Raw genomic sequence first — 14857 nt, forward strand, 5'->3', positions numbered from 1 at the left:
TGTTCCACTATGACTCCCAGCAGTCCTGGAAATCTCCATCCTTGCTTTCCAGTTTGCTGCTCATTCAAATAGAAGCAATGCAAGAATCACCTTTGCCTCTGCCTGCGGCCACTGTTAACCTTCTAGTCTGTGTACCCCCCCCCCCCCAAGCTCGCAGTTTTCTGACCCACCTAACATTGCCTCGATAGCATCAGCAAATATTCTTGCACCCTTTCTATTTAAGTGTACCCAACCCCTGCAGAAGCAGTCTCTCCTGTCAACAAGCACAGACCAGGCTGGAAAAAAATTCTACTCAATGAGCCTTGCACAATCTCTCCAGAGCCGAATTGATTGACAAGGCTCTCATCATATACTCCCTCCTATCGTGTCTGGGCAGTGACTATTCAAGAAGTTGAGGCCGTTTGTGTGCAGAGCAGAGTTTCTCAACTGAAAGGTGGAATGTGATGTGCTATCATCATTAAAACTATGGATAGGATTTCTAGTCCGTGGAAAGTTGGTGAATATACAAGAGAAAAAGAATGGGAGAAAGAAGTGAAACTTGAGGAATACCAGCATTAGTGGAGTATTAAGAAGACAGAGAGCTATCTACCATCACCTATAAAGTGCAAACTGTGTTTAGGCTTAAATTGCACCAAGGGTGTCCCTCATCTCCATGTAGTTTACATTGTGGGTGAACCAGTTGACTGGAAAAGCGAGAGATTTAAAAGTGTGTGGACTCTGTATATGTGTGATGCCATGTACCATTGTTCTTCTGGTCTTTAGCCACCAGACCCCTGCTGAGGCCCCTGACATTGCCCCACTTTCACCCCATGCAGGCAGACCAGGTACCCAGTAGCATAAAGTTCACTCTGACAGGTCCTGCCACCTAAATTCCTGGGATTTCAGTGGCTAGGACCTAAAAAAAAAAAAATTATTGCATAGAGGGAAGCGCTAGGGGAAGGCCGAAAATAATGAGTGAATTTAATTTAGATTGTTGACTTTTGATTGTGTGGGGCATTCATGTTGCTAACTGGTAGAGTGGGGGAGATAGATAGAAATATGGAGTTGATAGGGAAGGCAAATCGAGATTACAGTGGCGCATGCCCCACCACAGGGAAAGGAGGGGGGACAGCAAGTCATCTCCCCCCCTGCCAGAGTGGAGGAAAGTATGCCAGGCAAGGGAGCTGGCCCAGATTGCCAATAGGCATAGATGCAGGCTGGCCACAGCCCGGGTGCCCTAACCATGATTCCTTGGAGTTCAGTCAAGATGCTTCTGTCTAGATTTTGCCATCACCTGTAGTGAGTTATTGGATATAAAACTGAATACTCACTTTCAAAAAAAAAAAAAAAAAACCCACTCAGCAGTCCATAACATCATGGTTTCTTTAGAACTTTAAGCCAAATACAATCAAAAGGTTTTGAAGTGTCAAGAGCAACTGCTTAAGTTTTGCCAAATTTTTGCATCAGATTTATCCAACAATGAGTAATATAAGCCAATATATTACTATCAATGGAATTCATACTGATGATCATTGATCAGATAAGAGGTTCCAAGACAGAGTAAGAGTTGACTCTTAATGGACTTCTCAATTACTTTTAAAAGAGTAAAGTGCACTGGGAAGGGATGGATTTGTCACCCTTTTAAGGATCTAGTAGGATATGAGACAATTCCCAAGGAGAAGGGGAAACACCAGTGGAAATAAGAAAGTGTGAAAAGGTGACAGAGAACAAGAGCAAGCTAATACAATGGTTTTGAAAACAAAATAGAAAAATGCCATCAGGATATGGAGTTTTCTCGGTGTCAAGACCTTTCACAATTCTTCTGTCATAAAACCATGGCAGGCATTAAGTGGACTGCACCGGGTAGGATGTGGTTCACCAAATTGTCAATACAAGATTCAGAAGAAAAGTATATGCTAGTAATTCGGCTTTATCTTTAGGAGTAGAGATGAAGAAAAGTTGCAGTTGATACCTTTGGAAAGAAACCAGAATGCTCTACTACTAACTGCACAAAAGCAAGTTTTCTACTCTTGGCCTGTTCAAAATCAAGTTTGGTTTGGGTAGTAACTGTTTTATAGTTATTATTAATTGTCATGGGCTTTGGTGTGGGCAGAAAATAAGCTTTTGGATACAAGCCAATTGTGATATGCCACATTCTTATCTTGAACAGCCTTAGCACATTTTGTTTTATTTTGTTTAGCACACCACGTCAAATAGGAATAGAATCTTGCAGAAGACCTCATTTTGTAATGCCAAATGACAAAGCTGAGAATGGCTATGTGAGAGGGATGCCATTGGAGAAGAGACCATCAGCTGTGATCTGAGATTCCCAGAGAACTACCTAGCACTCACTGTGTACTCTGAAGGGTTGTTAGCAAGGAAAAGATCAAATGTACTGGGTGTATAGTTTGATTTGTCTGGTATATTGTAGGTAAATAAACAAGATGTGTAAAGTTAGAAGTAAAAAAAAGTCTCAGCGTCTCAACCAGTTAGGGAAGGGTAACTAGAAAACCAAAGCCAGCTGGAGTTGTGAACATTAAAATCACTAAAGAAAACTGTATCACTGTGAGGAAAGTTTAAATTGAAGGAATTCATGTTTCCAAGAAAGGAAGTTAGAGTTCCAAGTGATTAGGAGTTGAGAGAATGAGGGAGGGAACAGCAATTGGACAGCATTGGATAGAGATCAAAAGAGGAGACTACAAATTAGCAAGTCTCTGGAAAGGAATATCAGAGCAAATAATCAGAGCAATTTGAAAGAACGGTGGGGAGAGGCAACTGATAAATAAGACTGTTAGAAAAAGTAAGTAGAGTTTGGCAGATTGTAGGTGGAAATGGACATCTCTGAGATTGCAAATAAGACCAAGTATATTTGTGAAATGAATGACGAAGTTTTGGGAGTTTTAGATCTTTTCACAGGAAGTTTTACAAAATTATGAAAACTTTCAAGCCTAAAAGCAAGTAAGGGCCCTGGAGTTGATGGAATATACCCATTAATTTCGAAGAAGGCAACAAGAGAGTGTGCACTGAACCATTAAGGTTATTTATAAGGGCATCACTGGATATGAGATATTCTTGGACTGGAGAAGTACAAATGTATCACCAATACATAAAGGCGGTTGTAAGAGTGAAATGGGTAATTACCGATGTGTGCGTATGACTTCAGTGGTAGGCAAAATCATTGAGGTAATGTACAAGACTGCAATATAGGATTGTTCAGATAGAAAGAATGTTCAAGGAATCACATCGAGGCTTTGTAAAGGAAAATCATGTTTAACTTTAACAAACCTGTTTAGCTATTTACAGTCATTCATAACCTGGATGTAGGAAATAATTTTGACTTTGCTTATCTGAATATCAGCAAAGCAACGAACTCACTTCTGTAAGAAAGGTTACTTTATAAGATGGAACATATTGTAATCACAGTGAAATTCCTCAAATGCATTGCAGGATGGCTGCAGGTCTGGAGGCAGAGTTGTGATTAATGACTATTCTTCAGATTGGGCTAATGTAAGAAGTGGGGTTATCCCGCGATTGGTCCCAGTACCAATCCTGGGAGAAGACCAAGCACAGCTCCAGACGACTTAGACAGATTCAGAAATTTAACATAGCAAAATACAGGAATCCCTCGATTAGTGCAAGACTCGAATTAGCAGGGTTTATATTTAGTTACCAATTTTCGACTAGCGTGGTATTTTGGCTTGGCCTAAAGAAACTAAAGCTGGTGATTCTAAGAAAGTCAGTACTAAGCTGCGAATATAAATACACTGCTAAAGTATGCATAACCTTAGAGAACATTATAGAAACACATCGCTTCTTTTCTTAGTGAGTGTGTGGCTCTGTTCACAAAAGGGAGTTACTGTTTATTTCATGTCATGTCACACCTTCTCCATCGAGAAGCGTTATCAAGAAATAAACAAAAACGAATGCAAGATACAGTGTGGGAAGCTAGTTGGTTTTTCTACCATAAGAAAATAAAAAGAAACAGATTATTTCAAACGTGTATTATTACAACAATTGAAATATTTTCTAACTTGTTCAGATAGAAAGGCGATACATTACACTCTGAACAACACCGGCCACACCGCATTTATTACATACATGCAGACTCCCGTGTACCTCCCACCATTAATTACTGTGCATACTAATTAATTATATTAATTTCTATTAAATTTTTTACATATTACGTAATTATTAACTACGGATAAAAGGAAAAGTGTATCTGATAGTTCCTCTGGTAAAAAGTGATAACGTTAGATGAAAAAATTGGTCATAAAAAGATTTGAAGATGGTGATAGCAAAATATCAAATTTCTCGACATCTTGGAATGCCTGAATCAAGGGTTCAGACGATTTTAAGTAAAGGCAGTGCATATAAGGAAAAAGTAAGCTTGCTTCATCGTCAGCACACACATAAAGCACAAATAATAGAAGTGTTATGATGAAAAGCCATGTGAAAGACGGAGCAGGCCACTCATAATGGCCAAATACTTAGAGAATACATTGCTACCTCTACGTTCCAGATACTAACTCAACCCCATGATTTGCCTACTTATAGCAGTACTATGTGGGAAAGTGACATTGATGTCACTCTTGCCACAAATTCAATACCCTATAAAATTTCAAACAGATGTGCCCAGCCAGCCTGGGCAACATCTGATCACAGAGCAATAGCCTTTAGACTAAATACACAGTTACAAACAGCTCAACAGTCTTTGTTAGATATAAGATTCAACATGAAGAAAGCAAACTGGAACATCTTTACTGAAGTCATAGCAAAAAAGGGAGTTACTGCAGAAACAGGAAACTGAGATATCTAGATCAAAGAACAATTATAGCCTGGGCAACCATGCAATGACTATGACAGAACTGATCATCAAAACATCAAACCTGTCTATCCCAGGAAGCAAGTATTCTCCTGGTGGTGCCCTGAACTGACTATACTCAAGAGAAGGGTACACCAGGCAAGGAGACATTTCCAGAGAGCCAGAACACCATGGCCCCAAATAATATGGAAGCCCTACTAGATTCCTATAGGACTCTCAGGAACCAATATAGCTCTCATTAGAGAGAACTCAACATAGCTCTCATTAGAGAAAGACTAATTTTGTTTCATATTCTGACTCATTATGCATGTGAACAAGAACCAGGTAAAGCATTTCTAACATAATGCCCATTTCTTAAAATTATTTATTGTGGCACACAAAGTCTGTGAATAGTTTATTTCCTGAGAGCTGTTATATTACCTTATAAAAATATCCAAATGATGTTTTATAATATTTTTATATTATTATGTTAGTAAAAAGCATACTTATTTTATTTCGAAATTGAAAACTGTCCCCAAATTGACATTTGTAAAATTAAAATTTTGTTTCTGATTATGTGACTGCATTAAATTATGATATTGGCTTGCCAACATACATTACACAAATTATCCCTGAATATTAGGCTATGTGCATAAGTTTCAATAAAGGAAAATTTTCATAAATCCAGCATATTTTCTATCCTAAGGAGGCCTATGAGGTGCTACTGTACATATGTATGTACAATGTAATACTGTTTTTTTTCAGAAAACTAGTTTTGCTGCAACTGAAAAAATGAAATGAAGTTATTTACCAGAGCACCACAGTGGTGCTACTTTGAAGAACTTTTGTACTGAAGTGATGACTTGCATTTAAGCTGCTGAAGTTTTAGAATGAAACAGATATCTTAAAGATAACAGTAAAAATGAATTACCACAAGTCATTATAATGATGGCTTGGCTGCAGAAGTGTCTTATGTTTAGATTAATTTAAAAATTTTTACTGTTGCAAGACATATGGTGAAAATAGTACATAAAATGAATTTTCTAGAAAAGTGCTATTAAGGTAATACAAAGGGAAAAAAAAAATAGGTAGGTTTAAATATGTCACTCATGTTTACCTGACACTAAAATTTTTGTTTACATTTTGTAATGTGATTTGTTTTTAATAATACATGCAGGGGTGGACCCATGGCTGAATCATACTCAGGCCATGGGTTTATGAGGATTCTGATAAATGTTACTTTGCAACATAATCCTCTTTGGGGTCAATGCACTCATGCCACCAATGCTGCAATGCATTGATTTCAGCTGCAAAGAAAGTTCTCTTATGCCTCCAGAAATGCACAGACTGCAGCAGCGACTTCACCGTCAGTGGGAAAATGGATGCCAGGCAGGTATTTCAGCAAATTAGGAAATAGGTGAAAGTCCGATAGTGCTAAATCTGTTGAGTATGAAGGATGGTCCAAGATATCAAAGATGCACTCATGCAGTGCAGCCATGGCACCAACAAACTTGTGAGCAGGTGTGTTGTCCTGGCGGAACAGGACTCCTTTGCTGAGTTTTCATTGGTGCTTGTCTTTGATGTTTCAGTGCAAACACCTCAGGTCTGTGTAATATGCCCTTGTGACTGTGTGGAATTTCTGAAGTTAATCCACTATCAACACTCCATCAGCATCCCAAAAGGTCAATGCCATCACCTTGGCAGCTGAAGGATTCGATTTGGCTTTCTTTGGAGGGGGAAAAGACTGTTTCCACTGTTTGGATTGCTCCTTTGTCTCTGGCTGAAAGTGATGAACCAACTATCTTATTCATAGTCACAAGTCTTACAAAGAAATTTGCTGGACCTGCTTAAAAACAATGCAAATGTTCACCTGATTTGACTCGACAACTGTTGTGCATTATTGATCTACTGTCAACAACTTTGTACCCATCATGCTTACACCTTTTTCATAGCAAGAACCTCTGTTATTATGTGGCAGATATATTCAGACGAGATGCCCAAGATGCTGGCAATGTACCAAATTGACACTTGTCAGACACTCATCACCAGATCAAGCATATTGTCAACAACTTCTGGGAGTAATGGATGTTGCAAGTCTTCCACGGCATGAGTGACCTTCCAGGCTCTCCCTTCCACTTCTTAACTGTGGAATATAAAGGGGGGCGCCTCTGTAGCCAGGTGGACAGGAGCAGCAGTGCGTAGCACACGCTTCTTGATTAGACCGGGGTTCGAGCCCGTCACCACCAAATATGGAGGATGCGGAAAGGTCAGGGAATGATCACCGCATATCCCAGAGCAATATGGCCTTAGTTGCTAATGCTCCTAAAAACCAAAATAACAACATATAAAGGGATATCTTCCCCCAATGTTCAAACTATATCCTCATTCACACAAATTTGTTGACTTCAGGACTTGTAATTAAAAAAGATACTGAAACTGTACAAAACTTGGTGTGTTACTACTTTGAGTGTTATTGACACTCAAAGTAGTAACACACAAAATTGCTATATGTAACAACATATAGCAATTTTTAATACTATAACACTACTCTTTCACACTCAAGCTATGAACTTTTCAAATGCACCTGATAGAAGTATCAGTGAGCTCTGCATGACACTGATTTGTGATGATAAACATCTCTTTTTATTTTTTTACCACATATTAAATTTAGCATCAGCAGAAGCAAATAATGCAAGAAAGGAAGCTTATACAGCAACAGCCAAAAAGGGGAAACCTTCACATTTCACCCATCCATTCATCCCAAAATTTTGCCCAGTTCTTCCTTGAATTTATTTATTCTATCAACTTCCACAATGACAGACGGAAGTTTGTTCCAGCAATGAACCACCTGCTGGCTAAAGGCAAATTTTTGAACATCTATTCTACAACTGTCTTTCTTCAATTGAATGTATGCCCCCTTAAGTGCATAATCTGAGAGAGAAAAGGCATCCCATCAGCACCGAGCCTGCTCAAACCCTTCAAGGCCTTATACAGCTTAATCAGATCACCTTGCAAGTGCCCAGTCTCCAGATGCTGCAATTTGCAAAAAAACCTTAAGTCTTTCTTGGCAAGAGCAATCCCTAACCAATATATCGTTGCCCTTCTCTGTACTTGTTCCAGCAGCTCTACATCCTTCCCAAAGAGAGGCCTCCAGACCTGTATGCAGTACTCAAAGTGTGGCCTGACCACTGCCTTATACAAAGGTATAATTACCTCCTTATCCCTGATAGCAAAGTTCCTGTATATCATTGACAAGACACCATGAGCTGCTCTGGCAGCCTGTCTGCACTATTCAGAAAACTTCATATATCTGAGTGCACAATTACCCCCCATGTCTTTTTACTTTTCCAATACCCTGGGGTTACTGCTACCTTTATGCAGTACATAGATGATCCTGCAATGCTTCTTTAACCAGTGACTCCATTATTTTCCAAGGAACAAAAGTTAAACTAACAGGTCTGTAATTACTTGTGTCACCCTGTGATCCCCCTTTGTGAGCTGGGGATATGTTTGCACATCTTTAGTCCGAGGAGATCTCCCCTGAATTCAAGGAAGCTCTCATAATTATGGCTAAGGGTTTCCTTACTTTCTTTGCTGCCTGATTTAATATAACTGGATAGATTCCATCCACCTCAGATGCCTTTCTTATGTTTAACTTTCACAATTTCTCCTCCAATTTTCTCTCCGTTATTATATAATCATTTCGCTCCCTGTTAGAGTTTGATAAACTTCTGGCCTCCACTTCCCTGCAGAATTCCTCATGTGTAAACGTAGATGCAATGTAGGATCATTAACGGGTCAAACCATCGATATCAAGTGGACCAATCTGATTCATGCCCTTCCTTCTAGAGTTTACATAAGTCTTTGGTATTTTTCTTTGCATCCTTTGCCAAAGATTTCTCGTAATCTGCCTTTCTCATAACTAGCTTATATCTACCATAGGCTTCTGTGCCTATGCCGCCTGATAATTTATATGCATCCTATACTTTTTTCTTCTTTGCCACTAATGAGTCTCACTAGTTGATATGACATCCACTTAGGTCTAAACCTTGAACAATGTTTCTTAGTTGGTATGAAAAGCCAAGTAGTTCCAAGATTAATTCCTTGAATGCTTCCCATTCAGAATTTGCTGTTGGTAACATCATCAGTTGGTCCCATTGTATAGAATCTGAACTATAACTGATTTTGAAATTCTGTTTTCAAACAGAATTTGAAACTGTCTGAGACCACTCTAGTTGCCTTTATGAAAACAAAAACCCTTCCTCTTTTCCCTTTACTCCTGATGGTAGTTACATCTTTATTTCATAAATGTAGAATTGTTTTAATTTTTTATTACATAGAAATCCTCTATGCAGTTGAAAAAAATGGTGACAATATGTGTGGTTCAGAAAAGGGGAAGGGGTGTTGATTGTAATAAATTCTGGATCTGCCTCCCTAGGCACACGACAAATTCCAATATAAAGGTTGGCCACTGTTGTTGTGGCACTTCCTTAAAAGAATTATTAGAGCTGTGTGATCTATACTATACATATTTAAATAGAAATGTTTGGAATGCAGTTGTATGCAATATTATGTGATCAGTTAACACAGACATGATATGATGCAAGATTTATGTTCTATGGTGACTGCTATATTGCTCTCAAGTCTGCACCTTTTTCTACATTTCAAATGTACAGTGTTGTTTATATTAACTAATGGCAATGTTGTCCCAAGACTTTATGGCTATGCTCCCTAAGTAAATGACATACCTACTCATTCCAAAAACTGACTGTTATAAAGTTGGAGGCCTTGCAATGATGGATTTAAACTGTGCTTTGCCATACACATGAAAATTTGAAATCAATGACTGGAATGAAGTCCCAGGATGTACACCAGGAACAGATATAAATTTTCAGTCCCTCTGTGGATACTCAAATTGTTCTGTAACAGTAAATAGTGATCCCTGTTTCTCTAAATTACTCTGTTTTACAACCTACCAAATGAAAGATTCTTTGATAACAAAACCCATTATATCACAGCTTATAACAAAATCCTCATGTTAAGGATAAATGTAAGATTGTATATTTTCATTTATAAGAGTAACTAAAATAAATTGAAAGTTCATACGAATCACAACAAAAAGTTTTAAAATATTGCATGGATCCCCCACACCTATACACTAATTCTATTTACTCACTGGCTTGCAGAAAACGCAACAGGCTACGCTGTAATTGTTAAGATATGTTATCTTCACTATTATAACTTTTTGCTTTTTTCTACAGCTAGATGCTTTCTATATTGTTTCCTGTATATACACTGTCTATAGGAAACAAGGTAATTAGCATTAGCAGAGGCATTTGATGCAAGAAAGCAAGCTTATGTAGCATCAGCCAAAAAAAAAAAAAAAAAAAACCACTTCACCCCTCTGTTCGTTCAAAATACCTGTCCAGCTGAGCCTTAAACTTATTAAGGCTATCAACTTCCATGACAAGGGATGGAAGTCTGTTCCACCAACCAACCACTCGCTGGCTAAAGGTAAATTTCCGCACGTCTATCCTACATCTGCCTTTCCTCAATTTGAATTTATGCCCTCTCAGGTGATTATTCTGAGCGAGAGGAAGAATCCCATCAGCATTGAGTATGCTCAAACCATTCAATGCTTTATACACCTCTATCAGATCACCTCGCTGGTGCCTAGTCTCCAGACACTGTAATTTGCAAATCTTAAGCCTTTCTTCGTAAGAGCAACCCTTTGTTCCATTCACTAATCTTGTTGCCCTTCTCTGTACTCGTTCCAGCAGCTCTACATCCTTCTTGAAATGAGGCCTCCAGGCCTGTATACAGTACTCTAGGTGTGGCCTGACCATTGCCTTATACAAGGGAATAATCACCTCCTTATCCCTGCTAGAAAAATTCCTATATATCATTGACAATACACCATGAGCTATTCTTGCAGCCCGTCTGCACTGCTCAGAGAACTTCATATCTGCCTGCACAACCACCCCCAGGTCCCTTTCATTCTCTACCACTGTCAGTGCAATACCATAGAGTTGATACGTTGCTCTGGGGTTGCTGTTTCCCATGTGTAGTACTTTACATTTGTCAATGTTAAACTTCATTTGCCACCTCTCAGCCCATCTGCTCAACCTTTCCAGATCCTGTTGCAGCAGCATAGTGTCAGTAGTGTCCTTGACAACCCTGCCTACCTTTGTATCGTCTGCAAACTTCGACATTAAGCTTGATATACCATCATCAATATCATTTATGAATACAGAAAACAATAATGGACCCAACACTGAGCCCTGAGGGACTCCACTAATAACATTAGTCCACGACGAGCAGTGTCCATTGTTTACCACTCTCTGTCTTCTCCCCCTCAGCCACCCCTTTACCCACAGCAGCAATTTGCCTCCAATGTTACACTGCTCCAATTTGTGCAGCAGTCTTCCATGTGCAACAGTATCAAAAGCCTTTCTAAGATCCAAGTATATAATATCAAAGTTATTCCCTGCATCCAGTTCCTTTGTGACTGCATCATAGTATCCAATCAAATTGGTCAGGCAAGACTTCCCCTTAACAAAACCATGCTGTGTCCGAGCTATAACTGAAGTCTTGTCTAAATGATCCTGCAGTGCTTCTTTAACTAGTGCCTCCATTAATTTTCCTGGAACAGAAGTTAAACTCACAGGTCTATAACTGCTTGTGTCAGCTTTTGATCCTCCTTTGTGAATTGGGGTCACATTTGCACATGTCCAGTCTATGGGTACCTCCCCTGAGTCCAAGGAAGCTCTCATAATTATGGCTAAGGGTTTGCTTACTTCCTTTGCTGCCTCCTTTAATATAACTGGATAGATCCCATCCACCCCAGGTGCCTTTCTTGTGTTTATCTTCAACAATTTCTCCTCCACTTTACTCTCAGTTATTACAAGATTCTCTAGCTTACTGCTAGAGTTGAATACACCTCTGGCTTTCCCCTCGCTAAATAACTCCTCATGTGTGAATGTCAATGCAAAATATTCATTTAGTTTGTTAGCTACCTGAGCAGGATCATCAACAGTTGACCCATCAATATCAAGTGGACCAATCTGATTCATCCCCTTCCTTCTAGAGTTTACATAAGTAAAGAACTCTTTGCTGTTTTTCTTTGCATCCCTTGCCAAAGATTTCTCGTAATCTGCCTTCACCTGCCTAACCTCCTTTGTAACTTGGTTACAGATCAACTTGTATCTATCATAGGCTTCTGTGTCATGTGTTAATTTGTATGTATCCCATGCATGTTTCTTTTCTGCCATATGCCTCATCAGTTCATCTGACATCCATTTAGGCCTAAACCTTGAACAATATTTCTTAGTTGGTATGTAAAGTCTAGTAGCTTCCAAGATAAGTTCTTTGAATGCTTCCCATTTTGCATTTACTGTTGGTAACATCATCAGTTGGTCCCACTGTATAGAATTTAAATACTGTCTCAGTCCATCGTAGTCGCCTTTACGAAAGCAATAACCCTTCCCTTTACCCCTAATGGTAGTTACCTCTTTGAGTAAATCCCACTTCAGCACACTGTGATCACTGCCACCTAGTGGTTCATTTATCTGCAGATTCTTAATGCATGAAGAATCACTGCTGATTCTTCCATCACTGCTGAATAATCCAATGAAAACAGGTGTGTTCACAGGAATTTCTGGTCTTACATGATACACATCCTTTTAATTTATGTAATTTACTCAGAATATATAAAATGTATTTGCTAATTGTCTGCACGTTCACAGAATTTTGCCTGTAATGTGGCAACATTAAGATGACCTGTTTTTCTAAATTATTCTGCTTTCCAACCTAACAATTAAAAGGTTCTTTGATAAGAAAAGCCAATATAAAACACTATTTTCTAGAACTTATAACTAATAAAAGCCTAAAGTTATGGATCAATGTAGGAGTGCATTTCAATTTACAAGCACAACAAAAATAAATTTATAAATTTAATTATTCATATTTTATGTAAGAGATACAGTGCTTCTCACATATTTGAACATTTTCAGCATGTATGTTATATTTTATACCTGCCGTTTTTGACTTTTTTTTTTTAAGTATCCAACCAATGACCATCTTAAAAAATACAATATAAAATATGGTACAGTTATTACATACCTCATCTTCAGGGGGAAGTTGTTGTTTGTTTGAAGTTGGAATGGTAGGAGTAGGAGGAGGCAAGGTTTCTACTAATGGTATTTCTTTAATGTTCGAATTCACAACCGAAGGCTTCCTATTCTGTGTTGTTAATGATGCATGCTTTAAGCAAAAACAAAGCATAAAAGATTAATTAAGGGCACACAGTTATGAGTAAAAAAAAAAAACTTCATGTTCCAAATACAAAAAACAAGTTAATCAACTTAAATATAAGTAAAATTTAATTATGGAAGAAATCCAGGAGTGTCCATTAGAATCAATTTGACAGTTTAGCTGGGTGGAAAAGTGCTCCAGTTTCCAATTTTCAAGCTAAAGTTTGCACTATGAAACAAAACATATAGTGCTTTTATTTCAAATATTAAAAACTTATTTATTCACCTTCAGTATTTGGCTGATGGTGAATAAATAAGTTTTACAAGGTTAAGATTTTATGTTACATTTTAAAATAAAGAGAAAACTTTCTATAATCCAGTGTATATCTTTCCTACATAATTTTGATTTATGGTCTTTATTAATTCTAGTGTCATTAATACATGTGAAAATTTCATATTGTTATAATTTTACTATCTCCCATCCCTCAAAGCCTTACCAGACTTCAATCAGATTCCCTCTATGGTACCTAGTTATTAGCCAGCCATGAAACCCACATATTCAAAGTCTTTCCTCATATGCATACCTTCTCTGCCAATTTTACCAAGCATGTTGCCCACCTTTGGAACTTTTCTAAGAATTTTGATTTTTTTTTAGGTGTGATCTTCATATTTCAACACAGCATACTGCACAGAGAACTTCATGTCTGCCTGGATTATAACCTCAATTTTTTCTCTTCCTTTTCTGTCTCTAATTCAATTCTCCCTAATGTATAATTTATTTGAGGTTATTTTCTAACCTCGCATTTTGCAGCCTAATCTGCAAATTTTTACATCAAGCCCTGTATCCCTCTGTCAATCTCATTTAGGAACGTCTAAAACAATGGTGGCTTCAGCATCAATACTTAAGGGGCCCTACTTTTAAGTAGGGGGTAATAACCATAATCACAACTTTCTGCCTCCTATACTGCAGCTATCACATCATCCATCTAAGGATCTTACCCCCTGCCACTGTGCTCCAACTTATACAGTAATCTCATGTGGGATTATTTATTATTATTATTATTATTAGCCATATGGTGCAAGGAAGCCTGAGGCTTATGCTGCACCAGACAAAAAAAAAAAAAAAAAAATTCCCACATTACCCTGAGAGAGAGAGAGAGAGTTGTTTGGTTTTTAGGAGCATTAGCAACTAAGGCCATATTGCTCCAGGAATGTGCGGTGGTCATTCCCTGACCTTTCCGCATCCTCCGTATTTGGTGGTGACGGGCTCGAACGCCGGTCTAATCAAGAAGCGTGTGCTACGTACTGCTGCTCCTTCCCACCTGGCTACGGAGGCGCCGAGAGAGAGAGAGAGAGAGAGAGAGAGAGAGAGAGAGAGAGAGAGAGAGAGAGAGAGAGAGAGTAAAAGGGAATCACCAAGAAAGTAAGAAATAGAAGAATGATGAGTTAAATGCTTTGGTGAAGTCCAAACAAACAATATGAAAATTACCGTATTTCCCCATGTATAACACCCACCTTAATTTTGGGGCTCGAAATTTGAAAAAAAAAAAAAAAAAAAAAATGTATTACATAAAGTTATTGAACTCAAGTTTTATTCATCATAAAATTCATACAACTTCTCATCACTGTCAAAACTCCCATCCATTAGCTTGTCCTCATCTGTGTCTGATGACAAATCACTGTCTTCATATATTACCTTGTCCTCAGTTCCATTTTTGGCATTTGAAATGCCACACTTCTTAAATGACTTGACAACGATCTCAATCTTGATATTATCCCAGGATCTTTTCACCCAGGTACAAACTTCTCTAATAGTTGGTTTCTT

The 14857-nt window shown here is 38.2% G+C and overlaps 1 protein-coding gene across 1 annotated transcript in view; it reads right to left on the reverse strand.

Annotated features, from left to right (window-relative positions):
* LOC150090948 (uncharacterized) overlaps positions 1 to 14857 on the reverse strand; it is a 385861-nt gene that overhangs the window by 76208 nt on the left and 294796 nt on the right. The window contains exon 15 of the mRNA XM_090378546.1: positions 12902 to 13042. Within this exon, the coding sequence (XP_090234672.1) occupies positions 12902 to 13042 (141 nt within the window). The remainder of the gene's footprint in view (positions 1 to 12901; positions 13043 to 14857) is intronic.

Source organism: Mastigoproctus giganteus, chromosome 1, assembly GCF_048544385.1.
Source record: "Mastigoproctus giganteus isolate SK-2022 chromosome 1, ASM4854438v1, whole genome shotgun sequence".
In the NCBI taxonomy this organism is placed as follows: domain Eukaryota; kingdom Metazoa; phylum Arthropoda; class Arachnida; order Uropygi; family Thelyphonidae; genus Mastigoproctus; species Mastigoproctus giganteus.